Raw genomic sequence first — 18,899 nt, 5'->3', positions numbered from 1 at the left:
GATTACAGGAGTTATCTGTGTCTTACCCTTGTGGATGCACAGAGCAGCCTGCCCTGAGCCTCTGTGGTTTGGTGCCTGTGACTCATGATGAGAGCTCAAGGAGGGATTTGTAATGATTTATTCATGCCACATTTATTGTTTGGAAAGCTCAATCAAATGCTACCATGGTTAGACTGAATAATTCATCTGCAGTCTCCTTCTTGATCTCTTTATTGGTTTCTCTCTTGGTTAAGAGCCTCATGTTCAGAGGTGAAGATCATTTTAGTCTAAAGGCAATTGTATATCCTTGATATCTTTGGAACCCAAAACTTTAAGAGTAGAATTTCAGCAGGTCTGGTCTTGCTGAAGGACTAAGGGTGCTTTCGAGGGAGTCCAGATTCATCCGCCCTCAGTCAGTTCAACATCCAAGCCTGTGTATCGCTGCGCATCTCTTATGGGGCATGGAAGAAACTCACCTTCCCTTGCACCATCTGCCTAATCCTAAAGAAGCACCTAAGACAGTTTGGATAACAGGGGACAGGATGCAATAGAGCATGCTCCCACCTCAAAGACAGGAATGCTTTCAACAACAGGCATTTTTAACAGGTTTTCTATGAATACTGAGCCCAGGACAGACTGATGTGCTGACGATGTGAGGTGGTTTCTCAAGCCTTTGCTAACAAGTGCAATCCATCCCAGCTGCACTGCAGCATGAACTGCGGGCTAATTCTTCCCCACCTTATGCTACATTTACTCCAGTACAGGCTCATGGACATCGCAGATGTCATCCCACCTTAAACCAGAGCAAGGGAGAGGTGTCAGGTCCTGCTGGGGTAACCTGTTGATGGACTGCATTTTTGTAGCCATTTAAGGATCCCAAGGAAGTGACTCAAATGAGCTGGAATTAACCACAGATTTGAATTTGGCATTGCCTCTTGTTCATAGGTGGGTATTTGCCCTGCTGGGGCTCCACTGTCTGCCTGCAGAGCACAGGAAGGTGTCTGCCAGCAGACTGGGGAGCTGGGTTTTCCAAGTCCAGCCACGATGGTGATGCTTCCATGTGCTGCATGTGGCTGTGCAGGCACTGGCACAAACAGCTGAGCTTCTCCAGCCATAAAAAAAGGACACAAGCTCCTAGAGGGGCTGTTGTCAGAGGAATGGAGATCCCAGATGATCTTCAGTGGCTTCCCATGTCCAAAGCTGGATCTTTTTCCTCGCTAATCTGCTTAGCCTCCCATTGCTCTCCTTCAGGTTTGGTATCCAACTCCTCAGCCCTCTTCCTGCCAGTCCCAGCCTCTGGTGTGGCAGTGGGGGGCTCAGTGTTTATAGGAGAGAAAGGGATATTCAAAAGTGGGGTAAAACTGTGACTGGGCAGTGCTATGGGTACATGTAGACTCATGATGGATGCTATAAAAGACCTGGATCTGGGTATTTTCAGAAGGGCAGCTTATGATCCAGCATAATGCTGTATTAATAGCGAGAATGCAGAGCTGTGACAGAGAGACTGACAGCTTTTGGCAGGAGATTTTGTACTTAGGTATCTAAATGTGTCCCTCGAAATTCCAGTTTAGGCAACCAGACAAACCTGGGCTGACGCGCTGAAAATTGGCACCCTCTTAACATCAGCATCACGTTTTCACCCTTGTTTTTCTTTGGTGATTCTGAGCTAAAACGGTCAAGGCCTGGGGACAAACTGTGTTCTCACATGTCCATCAAACCTGGATATGCCCCACCAGAACCGGGAGCTGCTTTTCTAGTTGCAGTGGATTTGATGCTGTTAGAGTTGTAGTCACAATTAAGGAACCCAGTTTAACCCCTTGAATAAATGGAGGTGATATAAATAGTTTACTTATTTCTGTGTGGTACCAAGAGCCTGAGGAATCTGGGGACCTCTTAGTGTGTGCAGCTGATACCTTCTTGCTTGAGAATCACCTGGCTTGTGAATTTGACTGTTACACCCTTGCTAAGTCTCCTTGTCTTTGTAGCTTTTAGGTGTGGTATTAGCCCTTCACTTGGAAAGCCACTCCAGATGCTATGGTGGGACCTTGTCCATTCTCACATCCCCTGCTTCTCTCTGTATCTCGGTGCTTGTGGATGCTTCCCCAGAAAGCCTGTGTGCTTTGCAGAGCACCCATGAACCATTTACAATATTATCTAATTATTATTGCTTAATTTAGAAATACTTCAAAATCATGTGGTTGCCTCCAGCAATCAGTGGTGTTCCTCATGGTGCAGTGATTCAGCTGAACAGAATTGGCTCCGGGCAGGGGGTGAGAGCGGGTGTAGATGGAGGCTGGGAATGTGCAAAGACCAGACAGCAGGGCTGGCCCGAGGGTGTGAGCGTGTCCTGCCCAGGGGCAGAGCTTGCTTTGCTTTAACTTCGGTTATTTTAGCTGGTTTAGCTCTGGAAAAGCAACTTGTGTGCCGAACTTTTTATTTCGCTTTGATTAAGCTGATTCTTCACTCGGCTAAAGCAGGACGTGTGTTTAAAGTGAAATCAAAGTGCACTAAGCTTTGTATACACCAAAGAGCTGGAGTTATTTTTTATGTCAGATCTTTGGCAGCAGAGGCATGGCTTTCTCGAGGAGGCCAGCTCCGTGTGCGTGCATAGAGAGCAGGAGCGGTGGGGCAGGGTGTCCCTGCTCTCACAAGAAGCTGTAAAACACTGGTACAGGCTCAATCTGCAGTTGGAATGGCTGGGAAAATGGGAGAAGACTGAAAAAGGCTATGAGAACACAGCTGTGTCTGAGTATTTAATGAGCCATCCACATAGCTCATGGTTAACCTGAAGTGGTAAAATGAAGCAATAAGGGCACTGGTTTGCCCATCAGGAGCATTGGTTTGCCAAAGGGTGGCAATTGGCTGCCCTGGGTGGTAATAGGATGCCCAAGGGCTGTTTGGCCAAGGGATCAAGTTGCCCACAAAGGCACAGAGCCTGCACTGGGCTGCCCAGGGCTGGCCCCATGTTGCCCATCGAGAGCACTGTGTTGCCCAACGGCTGCATCAGGTTGCCATAGCAGCAGCAGGGAGTTGCCTTGGGTAGAACCCGGTTGCTGAGCACCCTGTGCCCATGGCAATGCTCCCCTGGTTCTGTGTCACTGACACCAGGGATGCTTCAGTGCCTTATTAGTGCTGCTACCGAGCCTGACAGGACAGCAGCGAGTAGCAGCCCTAGACACCCCCAAACCCTGGAGTGCATCTCACACCCAGATGAGAGTCTGCTCTAACTGGGACTAAACAGCAGGTATTTCTCCTGATCCCCCCCCCCCCCCCCCCCCAGTATCTCTTATATCATCCGAATGTACCCAAACTAGGTGGTTGGTGGCTCCTGACATGTGTTTGTCTTCAGGGGTGGTAGAAAGTATCACCCTGGGATTGCTTATACGAGGGGGATACAGGGGTGTTTATTTCAGCTGGAAATGCAGGGAATAGTAACTCCAGTCCATTCCCAAGGGTTTTTCCTTCCTTTCTTAAACGTGTGTGAAAAGAGGACTATTTACAGGGGTGAGAGCCAGGGGTGGCAGCCAGGGGAGACATCTCCCACTCTCTGAATGCAGTTTCTCAGGTATAAATAAGTGGTGCAAAGCTTGGGCAAGCGCAGTAGTTTATCCCTAGCAGGGACAAAAGGGCTGAAGGCACTGGTTTGTGGGAACCAGCACACAGAGTGGTTTTTGTTGGACCTGAGCACAGACATTTCGTCCTCGGTTCTGCCAAACTGGCTCAGAGGGGTCGTGTTTGTGAAAGCTTCTTTGCTAAATGCGAGGGTGTGAGTTTCCCGCTGCTGATCCCACAGGCTCTTCGGCCAGGCTGGATCTGGGGGTGAGACTCAGTGCCTGCAGCTATGCTGCTCTCAAGTCAGGTACTGGGGCAGCCCATGCCAGCATGGCCAAAATTGGGCAAGGCTTGAGTTTGCAGTCCTCAGAGTTCAATGATTTCCCAGCTGTAAACTGTGCACTTTTCCCCTCTGACTCATCCCTATTTTTCTCCAATTTGCCCTAGCTAAAGGAGTTATTCTCCTGTATTTGCCATATGTTTATTTAATGATGCATTTTGAGACACTTCATCTGAACGCATCACAGCTTTACAGGCACCAGTGACACAAGAAGTCTCTTAGGTCACCTCTTCCCATACCTAGATGTTAGAAAACAAATTGTGTTGTGTGGTCTGCTCATTGCCTGGTGTGAAAGGGAATGGCTCCAAGAAAGTCAATAAGCTGCGAGTGTCAGGCATTAGAGGGTTACAGCAACAGCAGCCCACAGGCAGAGCCTGCCTGGCTCTGTGTGTCTCCTCCCATCTATTGCCTTTTAAGCTTTCCAGTAGGCAAGTGTGAGTCCTTGGTCCTGCCCTTGCGCAGAAAGAGGCGTTCTTTGTTGCAGAGGTGACTAAGATGAAAGAAACGCTCTTCACCGAGGGTTTTATGATTTTAAAATCAGCTCACCTACAGATGCAAAGTGCTCAGGGTAGGCCAGGAGGAGCAATTAAACCTCTAGTCGTGTGATTGCTTTGTTCTGGAATAAAAGTGAGTTTATGTCATGCAAACATCCCACTTTTACAGGATTAAAGTTGATCTCATCCGATAACAAATAGGATTCAGCACGTGCATCACATCAAACCCTACTCCCATCCAGGGATCTTGTTGCAGCACACGAGTGTCCTGATCTTAGCGGAGGGACATGTCCCTGCAACACGGCAGCTGGCTGCAAGAGCCCTAGTGGGGGATACCTGTAACCACACAAGAGCTTCATACCGAGCACAACATATCCTCCAAGTGCCCTCACATTAGGCGTGTTAGGTACATTTGATGGCCCTTATTACATTTCTGATTCTAACTGACCGATAACCTGAATCTGGAAAGAGCAATAAGCACCCACAGTGCTGTATGCCGTTACTGGTAGCAAGATCTTCTTGCGTGGTCAGTCCTCTTAGGGTTACTGAAAGGGTGGTGTTTATGAGCTGCTCTGAAAAGACTCTGGGATATTTCCTTTCCAAGTGCATTTATTGTACATCAGGTGAACCACCGACATTTTTCTTCCTTTGCAAGCCGAGAGATTGCTGCTCCTTTTAGGTTGAAATACATGAGAGGGCGTTCAAATTTGGGTATAGTCCTGCAAAGCTCAGCTCACCTGCAGCCTCCTCACTTGAGCATGTAATGCAATTGAAGGTAGAGATGATGAAGATGAAGTCCCTCACACACCAGTCACGCTGTATCGGTTGCAGATGTGTGTCCAAAGCTATCAGGGCTGGTAATGGAACTTTTAAAGAGAAAATAGTATCTGGAGTACTATAAGATCAGCAGATACGCCAGCCAAAAGAAACAAATGAACAGCCCAGAGTCAGCAACTACAGTTACACTGGATTGACGGATTTAAGGAAGATGAAGGCATAATATCTGTCACTCTCCTTAGCAGAGATGATTTGTTTCTCTCCACATTTCAAGACCTGATGCTAGATACTAACAACAAAGTCAAATCCTTATGTATACAAGTGCATGGGATTCTGGCAGAAGGAATTCGCTTTCAAGAGTTTTAGGCCTGTGCAGGGGATGTGTGGGTGCTGCGTGCATTGCTATTTGTATTATAAGTTGCATATGTTGCTGTAAGAAGTAACCCAAGTGCAGGAGCTTACCGAGTGAGGTTGTCATCTTCTGTCTCCTTTGTGCAGGACGCATACGTGAGTAGCAGAGCAGTGTTCAAGAATGGAGCTGGTTGGCTCTCCCTTAACTGCAACGCATGCCCATCCAAGATCAACACCTAACAAGTTTCTGCCTGCCATAAGCACCATGGCTTCAAGCTATAAGAACCGTTTTCCTTACTACCCTTTGCCTCAGACCTTCAGCCTCCCCTGGATGCCCAGAAGCTACTATAAAACAGCTGCCATCAACCCAACTTTGGCTCCCTTTACCAAATATGCCAAGGGGGTAACCCCTGGCAAGACGCTGCCTTTTGTTTTCAACAGAACAGACCTCTTCAGCCGCTATACCCCCGAGGACTGGTACCAGTCCAACATGACCAACTACAAAGAGTCGGAGAATTCACGTAAAAACTCGGAGCGCCTGAGAGATGATACCTGCCGCATGATTCAGGATAAACATCAGCAGACAATGAAAACCCAGGGAGAGAGCACCAAAAACCTGGGAGTACGTGTCAACGATATAGGATTCTGGAAGTCCGAGCTCTGCCATGAGCTGGATGAGATGATCAAGGAGACCAGGGCTCTCACAGATGTGAAGAAACGACTGGAGAGAGCCTTGACTGAGACGGAGGCCCCTCTCCAGGTAAGCACCTTGTCCAACGGGCTGCAGGCTGTAACCTACAGCTAAAACATCTGCAGCCGTTCAAACATCTGATTAAGTTTCATTACAGCTCTGTAACATCTAGAAAGCTTTTATTAAGAGACCATTAGTTACGTTTGTAATAAACAAATCCCTTGCCATCTGCTGCATCCCCTCTCAGCACATGCTGAGCACATCAGAACAGTATTTGCTTAACCAAATATTTTTATAATCAGTATATCCAAAACCCTGGTTTGGGAGACAAAAGCCCATGTCCTACTACAAGGCTCTGGAGAGGTCAGCGTCAAGCCTGACACAGGTCCCTGCATTCAGCTGTGGTTGCACCAGGGACACGTGTGCTCCCTCATGTTGATTTAATGCTGATGCTGCAGCTGGGTTGCTCATTGTCAGCTAAACCATCTCCCCTGGGTACGTTTTAAGCCATGATGTTGTCTCTGTGCCCATCCATAATCTCTTTTCTTACATTATTTGACATGGGGACCATCCCTATAGGGAGCACTGGCACTGATGCATGTCCTCAACAGGTTGCTCGGGAGTGCTTGCTTCACCGGGAGAAGAGGATGGGCATTGACCTTGTCCATGATGAGGTGGAGAAACAGCTCTTCAGAGTAAGTTTGGCAACACAGATCATGTGTTAAAGTTATTTTTACCTAAACTACCCTAAATACATTTTGCAGCCCCGATCCCTCATTGGCTCCCTAATGCTGGTGAGGTGCTAAAAACTCTTCAAACCCCCAAAATCCACTGGACTGGGGCCGTGTTCCCCCATGCCGCAGCATGAACATGCAGAGCAGGCAAGGCTTGCCCTTGGGGAGGAAGGAATAGCTGAAAACAAGCTGTGTGCTTGTGTAACATATTGGGGTCCTCTGTCCCTCTTTAGGGAATTTATGAGTCTGTCCTGCCTTTTAGAGCCCTGCCAGCACAGATCTATATGTATCCATATCACATACGTATGATGTATGTCTATATCTATATCCCATGCATATATCTATATATATTTAACACACATGCACACACAGATATGGAGACGACAGTGTGTGCCCGACAGCTTGTCTGCTTTTGCCAACTATATTAGCTGCTCTAATAAAAGATATTACATCTACCCCCAGCTTAGCTTTGCTTTGCTCAGAGCAGTGTGGCTGCAATAGGACTATGTGTGCTCAGGCAATGGATTTTATAGAGACCATAAAAACGTGCACTCCTGCTTGCCTTTATATAGTCTGCTTTAAATTATGTATAAAAACCGAACATGCTGAGAGCTGGCACAGAAGATGGGATCCTAATGCAGGGTACAGTGAAATACAATCACTGCAAAGGCAGCACGAAACTGGGGAGGAAATTGCGGCCCCTGGGACTGTGAAGCCACTGCTCCATTAGAAGATCTTTTCTTATGAGTCAGGCCCTAACAAATTAAAAGATTAAATTAAAGGTCATGAGATTTTAGGAAAATAATCAAAGCTGGTATCTCCATAATGGCATTTTGGGGTTTAAGTGTTTGGGATGCATTTAGGCTGTGTTTTTCAGCTGGATAATGCAGACAGGAGGGCTTAAAAATTCCTGGTTTTGGAGCACTAATCATCCGCCTCTGGTTGCTGGGGCTTCTCAAATACATAGATTTGTGCTGAAGTCAAATGGGCTGAGAGCAACACATGGCTTCCTCCAGTGGAGCTTAGTGCTACTTAGAAGTGACTGGGGATTTACACCAAAATAAAGTTCCTCTCCTCTTGTCCCATTTCTCATGGGGAGGAAAACATTTTGGGAGCAGAAAGGGCAGATTTGGGATGAGGATGGGTAGGGCTGTTGGTGCAGGAAACCACTGTGCTTGTTCCTATCGAGTCAGGATCTGTCCCTGTCTCCTTATAGTGGAACTAACCAGGACCTGACACTGATGTCAAGATGAAAAACCAGTTGGCAACCTACCCAGAAAGCAAATTCAGAGGTCATGGCAGCAACCACAGCACCCTCCTGTCCCCTCCTGGTTGCTATGCACAGCCTCAGCTGCACAAGTGGGTGCGCTGGGGTTGGGGGGCATTTTCTCCATTCCCTACCTGTCTGTTACGGGCAGAAAGACAAGCAGGCAAATTCTTTCTGTGTGTGAGGTTGAAGAGGCGTGAGGGGATGAGTGTGGCCATGAGGACTGAGCATGGGCACTGATGGGATCATGCTTTGCCTTTGCCCAGGAAGTCGACATCATCAAGTCCTGCCAGGAGAGGATGCAGCAGCACCTGGCTAAGGCGAAAGCCCAGCTCATGTAAGGAGGAGCTCCTTCTCTCACGCTGCAGGGCTGATTTGCAGTTCTAATGTGCACCCCCAGCAGACCCCTACCTCTACCCACACTCTGCAGACACAAAACCCCTGCGGGCTCCATGGGACGCTGGCAGTGATGCTTGTGGGAGCACATAGCTGTCCAGGCGAGAGCTGTGGGGAAAGGGGTAGGAAGGAAACCATTCCACCCAAGCTTCCCCACTGATGGCTGGTGTTTGTGTGTTGAAGGTCCAACAGGGGGGCCCAGCACGACCTGGAGAGGGACCTGGCCAACAAGCAGGCGGCCCACCGCATCGATGACAAGTGCCACCACCTGAGGAACACCTCCGATGGGATCAGCTACTATGGAGGGGTGGAGCGGGTTGATGCCACGTGAGTACACACTGGGCAGCACACGGGTGTCAAGCCGGCCCCAAGGGACACGGTGCCTCTCCTTAGCAGGGAACTCGTTTCCACCAGCCCGCTATAAAGGCATGTGTCTATGCATGGCACATCCATCCTGCTTGGAGACGCCCACCTTTCTCTACACTCAACATAATGGGAGAACAGCCCTCTGCTTTCAGCTGGATGCTGAACATCCTGCAGGCAAAAGCAAGTCGAATATCCCATCGAAAGAGAGTCCCGCCTAATTAAACATTATATCAGGGTTCAGAGATCAGCCTGTAAAATAAATTCAGCCCAGCACCTCTGCACAGCTCATTAAGTTAATGCATATTTCAAGGATGTGTCAGTGCTTGCCTTAGTGCTTGTCATTGACGTAAAGTCAGGGGGGTTCACCCCTGCTTGGAGAGGGCCTGGCAGGGAGCCGAAATGACACAGGAGATAAAGAAATAGAGAGCACAGTCCTGGGACAGAGTTCAGCTGCTTTTGGGTGCCAGGAATTTGGCTTTGGCTCTGCAGTAAATGAATGATGACCTCAACCAGCACTCGCAGGGATATGTCCTAAGTGACAAAGGGCTGAGGGAATAACTCTGCTGCTCACACAGACACATGCAGTTTATGGCGGGGCATAGATTGATTCAATTTTTCTAATGTTTGAATAATTATTAACAGTGGAGCTCAGACATATTTAGACAGGCAAATAAATTGCAAAGGATTTATGCTAAAATTCAGAGGGGGGTAAAAAGTGCAGAGAATCAGCATGTTTTAAATGGAGCTTATGTGGTATTTAAGTCTTTTGTTGACCTTGTTCTGGACTATTGCACAGGCGTGAGCTTCATCCTGAATGCACAGACAGGGAATGGAATATTATCTAATGCTCACTCGGTTTAGTGTGAAACTGAGATGAGTTATGAGCAAAACGGATCGACTGTGCGTTGTTGTGTGGCTGGGAATCACTTGGCACTTCAATGCCTCGAATGTGTAAATATGAGCCCTGATTAATATCTCTATTTTTTCTGGGAAAATCTTTCGTTTGAGCTTTCATAAGTACCACAGCTGTCCTTGTGAGCATGTCATCATTTGATAAGTGTTACTGAACAAATAGTGTCCAGATGTTTCACTTTCATCTGGTCGAATAAAGAGCACAGATTTAATCTACATTTAACCACACTGGCCCCATGGCAGGGCCTATGCCTGCCCATTGGCTCACTGGGGCTTCTCCTTTCTCCTCCCAGGATCACGGTGCCAGAGACATGGGCCAAGTTTACAGACACCAACATCTTCCGCTCCCAGAATGACCGGGCAGCCTCTGCCAAGGTGCGGGACAACATCGAGGCCCTGCTGGCAGTGACGGCCGATGAGATGTGGAGCCAGTTCAACACGGTCAACGTCGCCTTCACCAACCGCATCGCCGAGATAGCAGATGCCAAGAGCAAGATTCAGACTCACCTGGCCAAGGTAGCCTGAATTCCTCCCTTTTGGTGTGACACCATCATATCCAGTGATGCTGATTGCATCTCCTGGTAGTTATTTCAGCCTGTGTGAGGTTCACAAGCTTTCTTCTCCCCCAAGGACATGCTTTCAGTCTCAGCACTATGAGTTTGCTGCATGGTTATCCCTGCGTTTTCTCTGCCAAGCAGAGATCAGTGATGGGCACCTGGCTCTGGCCAGTGGGTCTGATTGAAATCTTCCTGGAAAGTGCTCAACACAGTATTGATGAACCGAGCAGAGACTGGGCTTGGAGCACTGCAGACTGATGCCACATCCTTAAATGAGGACCCATTAAAAACTTTCCCTCTGTTAGCTGCTATTGACGGATGATCAGTTCCTGCAAGCAGTAATTTTAGGAAGCTGGTAATTCAATAGATCCATCACTATTCCAAACCCTCCTCTGATGTGACAGCAACACCAATGAATGGCTTTTCCTGAAGAGAAATCTCTTCTGGATCTGTGCCTTGATATGTGGCAGAGTGACAATGGTTTGAGCCCAGGGTTTGCTTATTGAACATAGCTTTTCCTGCAGGCAGACAGACAAGAGAAAAGGGAAATGATTTTGTCACTTGAGAATGTTATTTTTAATTTATTATTTCTTATTCTTAATTTATGCACGTGCTTGTTTTCCACGCCAGACTCTGCAGGAAATCTTTCAGCTTGAGATGAACATAGCAGCCATCCACAAAGCCATTCGGGACAAAGGAGCTCCGTTAAAAGTGGCTCAGACCCGGCTGGATGAGCGCACACGGAGACCAAACATGGAGCTGTGCCGGGACCCTCCCCAGCTCCGGTAAGGCAGGAGCACAGGGTCCCCAGGGAGCATCACTGGGTGACAAAAGTGGTTTTATTTATTTTCCTAAATAGTCCTTCTATAGGCTCATTGATATGACCAGAAGCAGTGAGCAGGTATCCCAGCCTTTGGGTGCTCTGCAGCCACAGAGATCGTACACCATGGCTGGGTCCAGCCTGATGCCACTTCATCAGGGGCTGAGTTTTTCCCACTTGGGTAAACCTCATCTTCTTTCCTGCCTGCTTCCCAGTGACTGGAGTGCTCAGTTTTGATGGATAAGCCCTTTATTCTCCACCAGGCTCGTGCTGACAGCATTTAGCTCCTTCCTTTTGGGTAACTGCAAGAAAGGGTGCACCATATGGAGAAGCAGTAAGGGTTGTTCTACCATCCCTTGGGGACACTGGAAATCCTTTCAAGGACATTGTGAGCATTTTGGGATTGCACCCCAAGGGGCTGTGGAGAAGCAGGCTTCCCTGAGTGCCCAGCAGCACCCCCTGTGAGGGACCCCAAGCCTCACATCTCCTGGAGCCCTCTGGGCATGGCTTTATGGGAAGCCTCTTTCCAAAGGCGATTTAAACCCAGCTTGTTGAGCATCTCCAACGCACCACTGTGTCTTCCATCATACACTTGTTTCACGTTCACTTTTAGCCTTTCCCAGCTGTCCTTTTCCACTATGTGTGCACCTATAGGTGCAGGGAGGACCCTTGAACAGGGAAATCCAGGAAGGTGAACCAACAAACCCGAAAAAGCAAACAGGAATCCACATCACTCTTCTCGGTGGCATGATCTGCACGGGGAGATGTGGCTGTGCATTGCTAAAGCCATAGAGCAAACCATGCCTCCCCACTGACGTCCAGAGGAGCTCTGCCCTCATCTTTCCCATGCATCAGGCAGAAATGGGGGGTCAGAGTCTGAACAGGCTGAAGGGGGAAACCCTGTGCCCAAGGTTCCTGTTAGCAGCAGCATGGTGGAAGCCACCCCTGTGACAGGACTGTTAATGGGCTTTCTTGCTGTCTTCCAGCCTTGTCAATGAGGTCTATGAACTTGATGAGACAATTCAGAACCTTCACCAGCGGCTGAGAGATGCCGAGGACATGCTGCAAACACTGGTTCGTGCCAAGTCGATCCTGGAGCATGACCTGGCTGTCAAAGCCAACTCCCTCTTCATTGACCAGGAGAAGTGCATGGGGATGCGCAAGACCTTTCCCATCATTCCACGGCTGATGGGTTATGTTTAGGCTGGGCTCTGCCAAACTCACAGTACCTGCAGCCAGAGACATTCCCAGTTTTGCTAGCACGCATTCCCAGTTTTGCCAAGATGCTTCCAAAACACACTATTAAACTTTCCCTTCCTGATGGCAGCCCTGAGTAGAGATTAAACTATCACTTGGTGTGTTCTATGGTTTATCAGGATTATTTCTTTTTCCTTTGTTTTTGTCTCTTTCCACTGCCAGAAAATAGTTGAAAATACCCTGTATGAAAGAGAGTAAATCCACCCCTGGGGATTCATTCCTACGCTTGCAGTCTGTGATTTTAGGGGAAAAACTTCCATGCCTTCCTCCTTTTGAGGCTGTCTGAAGGGGAAGTAAAGCTGCTTGTCAGAGTAATTAACTGTTGACATCCATAATGCATTTTTAATGGTGCAGCATTGCAGTGTGTTCTGTTCCTAAACAGAAAAACCTGCATTTTAAGCTGATTTCTAATGCTAATTTCTTAATTTTAAGAAAGAATTTAAATGCTGCCTAAATTTCTTCAAAGGAGGAAGGACTTTCAACCAGCTGACTGAAGAAACTGCTGTGGGTTTCACTTTGGTGAGTATGGATTGGTCCCCAATCTAACCTCTTGCATGTAGTTTGCTGGGGGAAGCACCAAAGCACTTTGAAGATAAAGAAAGGCATCAGTCTTGCCCAGTTGCCACGGTACCTGGTCTCTTGTTGCAAATCAGACCTATTTTACCAAGTGTTTGAACTTTCAGAGGGGTAAGTCTTTGATCCACCTGAGGTTCAGCATGAAATTCACTTTGCAAATTGTCTCCTTAGGCTCGCTTAAACACTCTTGAATCTTTAAACCAAAGCGGAGTTGAGCTCAGCCTAAAGCCTGCAAGCACCAAGAATCCCAAAGGAGCAGAAGCTCAAGTCCCTTCTCCTCCCTCAGGAATCCAGGGCATGGACCTCCTGGCCCAGTATGGGGAATTCTCAGGAGCTGAGAGCATCTTTCCTTGTCTCGCATCCCCAGATCACTCCATCTCGCAGCACAGCTCCAGTCAGACCTGCCCTTCTGCTCTCCCAAGGAGAGCTGTAACCTGCGCCCATGCCCTACCCGGCCTCAGCATCTCGCCAGGATCTCCCTTCACAGCAGCAGCCCTAAACAGGAAGCAATTGTCTTTTTAACCATGTTTTTTGCTAGCACATCTGTCTCATGGAGACTAAAAATAGATTTCCTCTATTTTGTGTGTATCTTGGAGCTGGAGCCCATTGGAGACAGCAGCCACCCTTTCCAGAGAGAACATAAAGCCATAAGCAGGAAAAACAGTGCAGCTCATCACACCTTCCCTTTCTCCACTTATCCCAAAGCAAGCCTTTGGCATACTGAACCATCAGGACTTGCAGTTTTCGTTAGCATCCTTGCAAGCCTTTGTGCTGCTACTCTCCCCGTGCTCATTTACTGAAGGCTTCCACAGACCCTGGTGATTTTGGCTGTGTTGCTGCTCTTTTGAAGCCCTGCTCCAGATGGCTGCTTTCCAGGCAGAACTGTTTTCTTATTTGAGAAATGGGCCCTGCACATTTGTTGCCAGCTGAGCATTGGGAAGCAGAGGCACCTGCAGTCCCCTTCTGAAAAGCACGAGCCTTTAAGAAACTTGGGCAAAGTCCTGGCATCAGCGGCAGCTCCACATTTGTTTCACTTCCACCTTCAGTTTTGAGTCATGAAATAGCCGAGTTCTGTTTTACTGCAAAGGCACATCAGTAACAGTCAGCACCCAAAGTCTCTTCTCCAGTTTTGCTTTCAGAGCCCCCCAAACACTCATCCTTCCTGGTAGCCTGACTCCTTTAAGGCTTTCTCCTAATAGACAGCATTTATGTAGCGTCGCAGTTGCCCAACTAAATGTTATCTTGTCCTGCCCACGATGCCTCTTTACACAACATTGGCACTGCTTTTCTTTCCTCCATTTGAGCTGTGACCAGAGGAATTTCAGTTCAGCTTCTCTCATTTCTTTCACAAACATTTCCCACTTTCCTGCAGCAAATTTCCCAGACGTTAGAGAATTCCCTGGTCCCTTTGGGGTTTCATTCCATCCAAGCCAGTTTTCCACAAGTCGACGATATTGATGTTACTTCTTCTGGTAACTGATACTCTGAAATCCCCCCCAAGCACTTTGATTGTCTAATGCCGCATGTGCTTCAGTCTGAGTCTTCTTTTTCCCCTCTTGCACTGTGTCCTGGGCGCATCCCATGACGGGAGCCAGCCCTGCCATGGAGCTCCTGTAAAGTGGGTCTCTAGGGAGAGGGATGTGTGGGAAATTCCAACAGACACATGGCTTGTGGCAGGATCTCCGGCTCAGGGATGGATTTGCCTCCCATGACTGAACTGCTCGGTTCAGTCATGGCAGGGTTGGTTTTGGGGGTGCAGCTGAGCAGCCTCTATGGTTGAGGTATATACCAGGGGCATTAAACAACCATCCTGTCCTGCCTTCCTCCTTCTGATGCACAAGATCCTTTTGCACCATTATATGATTTGTTTTCACAGATCACTTGTAAGTAGAACCCCCATTTGCCTCAGCGGCCTTTCTACACTGATGTGATGTTTCCTTTCTTTCAAATGCCTTCAGGCTGAAGAATGCGGTGCCTGCTTTTACTGGTTTATTGCTGCCCTTATCAGCCAAGCTGCTGAGAGAGTTAGTTTGTAGAAATTCCTTTGCATCCCACAGCCATATTCCCACCCTCCTGCATCATCCCAATAAACCCTGCAGGGCCAGGTTTGTAAACTGATCGTTTACTGACTGGAGGAAAGGAAATAATAAAGCCAGGACAGCGTTGCTTCATGCAAGCTGAGCTTCATGTCAGTCCGGGATCCAGTTGAACAGTCAAGGCCAGTCTATCAAGACTTCTTGTCTAAGGAAAGAAAAACTACTGAATGCCCCGGAGGACTCTGTTATGAATGTGGGTGAAATGAAAGCTTGCCAAAACCCCGTGTTAATGGTATATTGCATAACTAATGCAGATTTTTATGCTCAAGGGAGAGAGAATTCCCAAAACAGCATCAGTAGTCAGGAAAAAACCCCAAACTCACGATTATTATGGAAGAAAAAAAAATAAAAAGGAAAAAATGGAGAAAACTTTGGCAAAATGCTGAGGAAAAAAAATAAGGAAAATAGGGTCATAGAAATGCCTGTGCTAGCTCAGACCAAAGTCCAGCAAGCGCTGGATTCAGCCTCTAACAGAGCCAGTAGGAGATGCTTAGATAAAATCACCAGGACAAGGCAAGCCCTCTGTGATACTTTCCCAGTCCACTTTCCCAGCTTCCAGCAATTAGTATCTCAAGGACTTCCTGAGCTGACAGGGCTGTCCTTGAATTTAATATCCCCCCATGGATTTGTTTCACATGGTCTTGATCCAGTTCTTCAAGCCCATGCAGACTTGCAGCATCACTGTGTCCCTTAACAGGGAGCTGCAGGGGATGGAGCTCCATCACCCTCACAGCATCAGTAGCCACTGTTGGGACCACAGAGGAGGCTGAAAAAAGGACCAGCCCTGGAAATGCTGAACCCAAAGGTGTAAAACTCAATAGCTTGGGCAAAAAAGGTGGCTCAAAGCTGGCTTAAATTTGTAGGTTCAACACCGGAGCTCATAGTGGGTTATGTCCTTCTATATGCTGTCAGCGTGCAGGAGATGAGCACAAATCACAGTGTCTGAAAGCATCTATGTTCTGACACAGAATCATGTCCCACTTGGGAAGCTCAGTTGGTTTCATTGGGGTTTTGGAGTCAGTGGGTAAATTTTGGTTTCATTGAAGCCAGTGGGATTTTCTCCAGTGATTTCAGCCTGACTGTCAGTGACGACAACTGCTTTGGAGCTGAAAGCAAGAAGTTGGATGACATTGGGTTTTGGGTATGAATGCAGACAGGACTAAAACGTTTCGTAAATTCCTCTTGGTTTGGTGGAAAGCAAATGTCAGGAAAAGGAAGTAAATGTCTCCAAGACATATTAAACCTCTTGTTTTAGAAGTCTGCTCAATATAAATGCCTCCCCTCCTCGTTTTTTCATGCTTGAAGTGGCTTTTCGGATAGCCATGCCAGCGGCTCGACCAGAAAAGGTAAAACCCACACTCTCTCAGTGCATTTTGACCCAAACAGTGCAGAAAAGGCCCATTCCCCTTGCACTGGCACTTCCTTGGGCACAGCAGCTGCCTCCTGCCTGGCCGAGACCCAGCTTGGTGCATGCCCCTCTGTGTGCTGGGGAAAGGGCAAGACCCTGGCAGCCCTCTGAGCCCTGCACTTGCTGCCAGCAGGGGCTGTGCTCTCGCGGTGGAGAGAGCCCTTGAGCTGGAAATAGACAGTTGTTTCTCTCTATGTGCATTTGTATATATATGGATGGGCATATATATATATACATATGTGTGTATATATATATATATATATATATGGGGCACTATAAGTCTCCGTAAAATGCAATTCAAACCATATCTTGCTCTTCTTCTTTTCCTAATTACACAGCTGTTTGGAAACAGGATTCCGCTGCCCCCCCCCCCCCCCCCCCCCCCCATTATCCATTATGAGCTGCAGGCTCACTAGGGGCAGTCAGATTTCTGTCCCTTCCCCTTTACATTTCAAATCCTAATGGTCTTCATCACCAGGGTAGGGAACAGGAAGCGAGGCCCTAAAATTGTGATGACAGAGCAAAATCTTGATGTTAAACAAGTTCATCCCCAAGAAGACATCCAGAGAAAAACTTGTCTTTTTGTGTAGCTTGAAAATGCTTAAGAGTGGTTTCGTTCACCTGCGCTGGGGAGTGGAATGGTTGGTGTACATGTCTGCTGGACTGCTGTCAGAGCCCATGATGCCTCAGCCAGAGTGAAATGAAATGTAGACCTTTTTCAGCAGTCCACAAAGTCCATCACTGTCCCTTAAAGTAACACAGAACCCACTGTCCCTTCTGAATTCTTGTTATTTCAGTCTAGAAGCTCAAGCTGAAGCATTGTAAGTTTTAAGTGATCCCATGGAACAGACTCAAAGTGAGAAATCCACGTTTTTACCCAGTGTTTAGACAACCCATCAATCTTACACTGTTCCCAGCACAGCCTGTGGCCAGTCTGGTTTGTACACAAACCAGTTTTCAAATGTATTGTGGCGCCTGCTTTTATTTAGGCAGTGATGACCATTGCCAGCCATACTCAGATGGACAAGGAGCTAGGGCAGCTTTGGAGCAACTTGATGGGTAGCACTGTGTGATGCTCTGGCCATGTTAGGTCCAGTACTGATGTTGTCTCTCCAGCAGTTCCTCAAAGGCTTTGCTGTGTACGTCCCCACTTTCTCATCTTACAGCTTGGCCAGTGGCCATCCATCACCTCCAATTGATGGAAGGCACAGAGATGAGCTCCACGTGAACTCACCATGCTCCCTGGATCAGCACAGACCCCCATCACCAGCGCTGCCATCACAGCACATGCTCAGCACATGTTTTTCCAAGGCCCTGCTCTGTTTGGACAATGCACCTTTCCAAGAAGGAAAGTGTCTGAGGAGCACGGGAATGCTGTGCTCTTCTCTCTGGGCTTCCTCCACTGTTTCTAATCTACAACTCTCAGCCAAACCGGGCTTTATTATTACCCACAGGCTACTTTGTTTCCTGATTTGAGTTTCAGATCTTTCTCCCGTGCTCAAAAAGCTGCTTTTGGCAGTTTTCAGAGCTGGAGCCGAGGTGGTTTTGCTCTCCCATATTCAGAGAGGAGCTGCCCCTTCTCACTCCTTGTCTGCACAGCCCCGAGAATGGTGGCTCCTTCTGCTCTGAACGCAGCACAGGCGCTCAACTCACAGAGGCAAGAGAGCCCGAAATAGCCTCATTAGAGAGGAATGTACTGATGTTGGTCCAGATGTTTTAGCCCTCTGCAGCTTGCAGTCACGGATGGCACTGGCTCCCGCCGGCGTGTGGAGCATCACAGGGTGACGCAGAGGGGTGGCAGCAGCAGGGAAACGGGTGGGTGCTTTTCAGAGGGGAGAGCAAACCGCATCCTTTGGAGGACCCAGGCTGGGCACAAGGCAGAGCTGGTGCTGCTAGAGCACGGTTTGGCATCGCGACGGGACATGCAGGCATGTACTGAAACAGGGGCTTGAGCACAGCGTGAGGCTGGGGACCTTGTTTCGGCCACTGGCCAATCTCCTCCCACCCCCAGAGTGCTCTGAACTCCCACTTGCTGCCTAATGCGTGTGATGGGACCACTTACGCAAGCGCGGAGGAGCCAAGCCAGAGCCTGTGCTGCAGGGAACAGGCTCTGCTTGCCAGGAGGAGGGAGCCAAGCACGCTCCTCTTCCCTTTTTCCTCCCAAGATTCAGTTTCAGTGTCTGGATGCCGAACCCCCTCGTCTCTGCAGCAAAGCAGGACTAGTTTGGAGCTGGTGTGTTGAGAGGTGATGGGGAGGTTAGTGCTGGTGCTCAGGACTCCCAGGAGCGTGCAGGTCCTTGGGAGAAGTTTATTACAACAGACTGAG

The 18,899-nt window shown here is 48.2% G+C and overlaps 1 protein-coding gene across 2 annotated transcripts in view; it reads left to right on the top strand.

Annotated features, from left to right (window-relative positions):
• Positions 1-13,260, top strand: part of TEKT3 (tektin 3) — a 70,077-nt gene extending 56,817 nt beyond the window's left edge. The window contains exons 2-10 of one of the 2 annotated variants that reach the window (XM_065693520.1): positions 5,641-6,253; positions 6,796-6,879; positions 8,452-8,522; positions 8,765-8,908; positions 10,153-10,375; positions 11,047-11,201; positions 12,223-12,310; positions 12,960-13,012; positions 13,241-13,260. In XM_065693520.1, coding sequence (XP_065549592.1) covers positions 5,675-6,253; positions 6,796-6,879; positions 8,452-8,522; positions 8,765-8,908; positions 10,153-10,375; positions 11,047-11,201; positions 12,223-12,310; positions 12,960-12,983 — 1,368 coding nt within the window. In that variant the 5' untranslated portion in view covers positions 5,641-5,674 and the 3' untranslated portion in view covers positions 12,984-13,012; positions 13,241-13,260. Of the gene's footprint in view, positions 1-5,640; positions 6,254-6,795; positions 6,880-8,451; positions 8,523-8,764; positions 8,909-10,152; positions 10,376-11,046; positions 11,202-12,222; positions 12,558-12,959; positions 13,013-13,240 lie in introns of those variants that run through there. The other variant, XM_065693519.1, reaches the window with a different exon arrangement.
• The last annotated feature ends 5,639 nt before the right edge of the window (positions 13,261-18,899 follow it).

This window comes from Lathamus discolor, chromosome 13 (genome assembly GCF_037157495.1).
Source record: "Lathamus discolor isolate bLatDis1 chromosome 13, bLatDis1.hap1, whole genome shotgun sequence".
In the NCBI taxonomy this organism is placed as follows: domain Eukaryota; kingdom Metazoa; phylum Chordata; class Aves; order Psittaciformes; family Psittacidae; genus Lathamus; species Lathamus discolor.
This window is presented reverse-complemented; position numbering and strand designations above follow the sequence as displayed.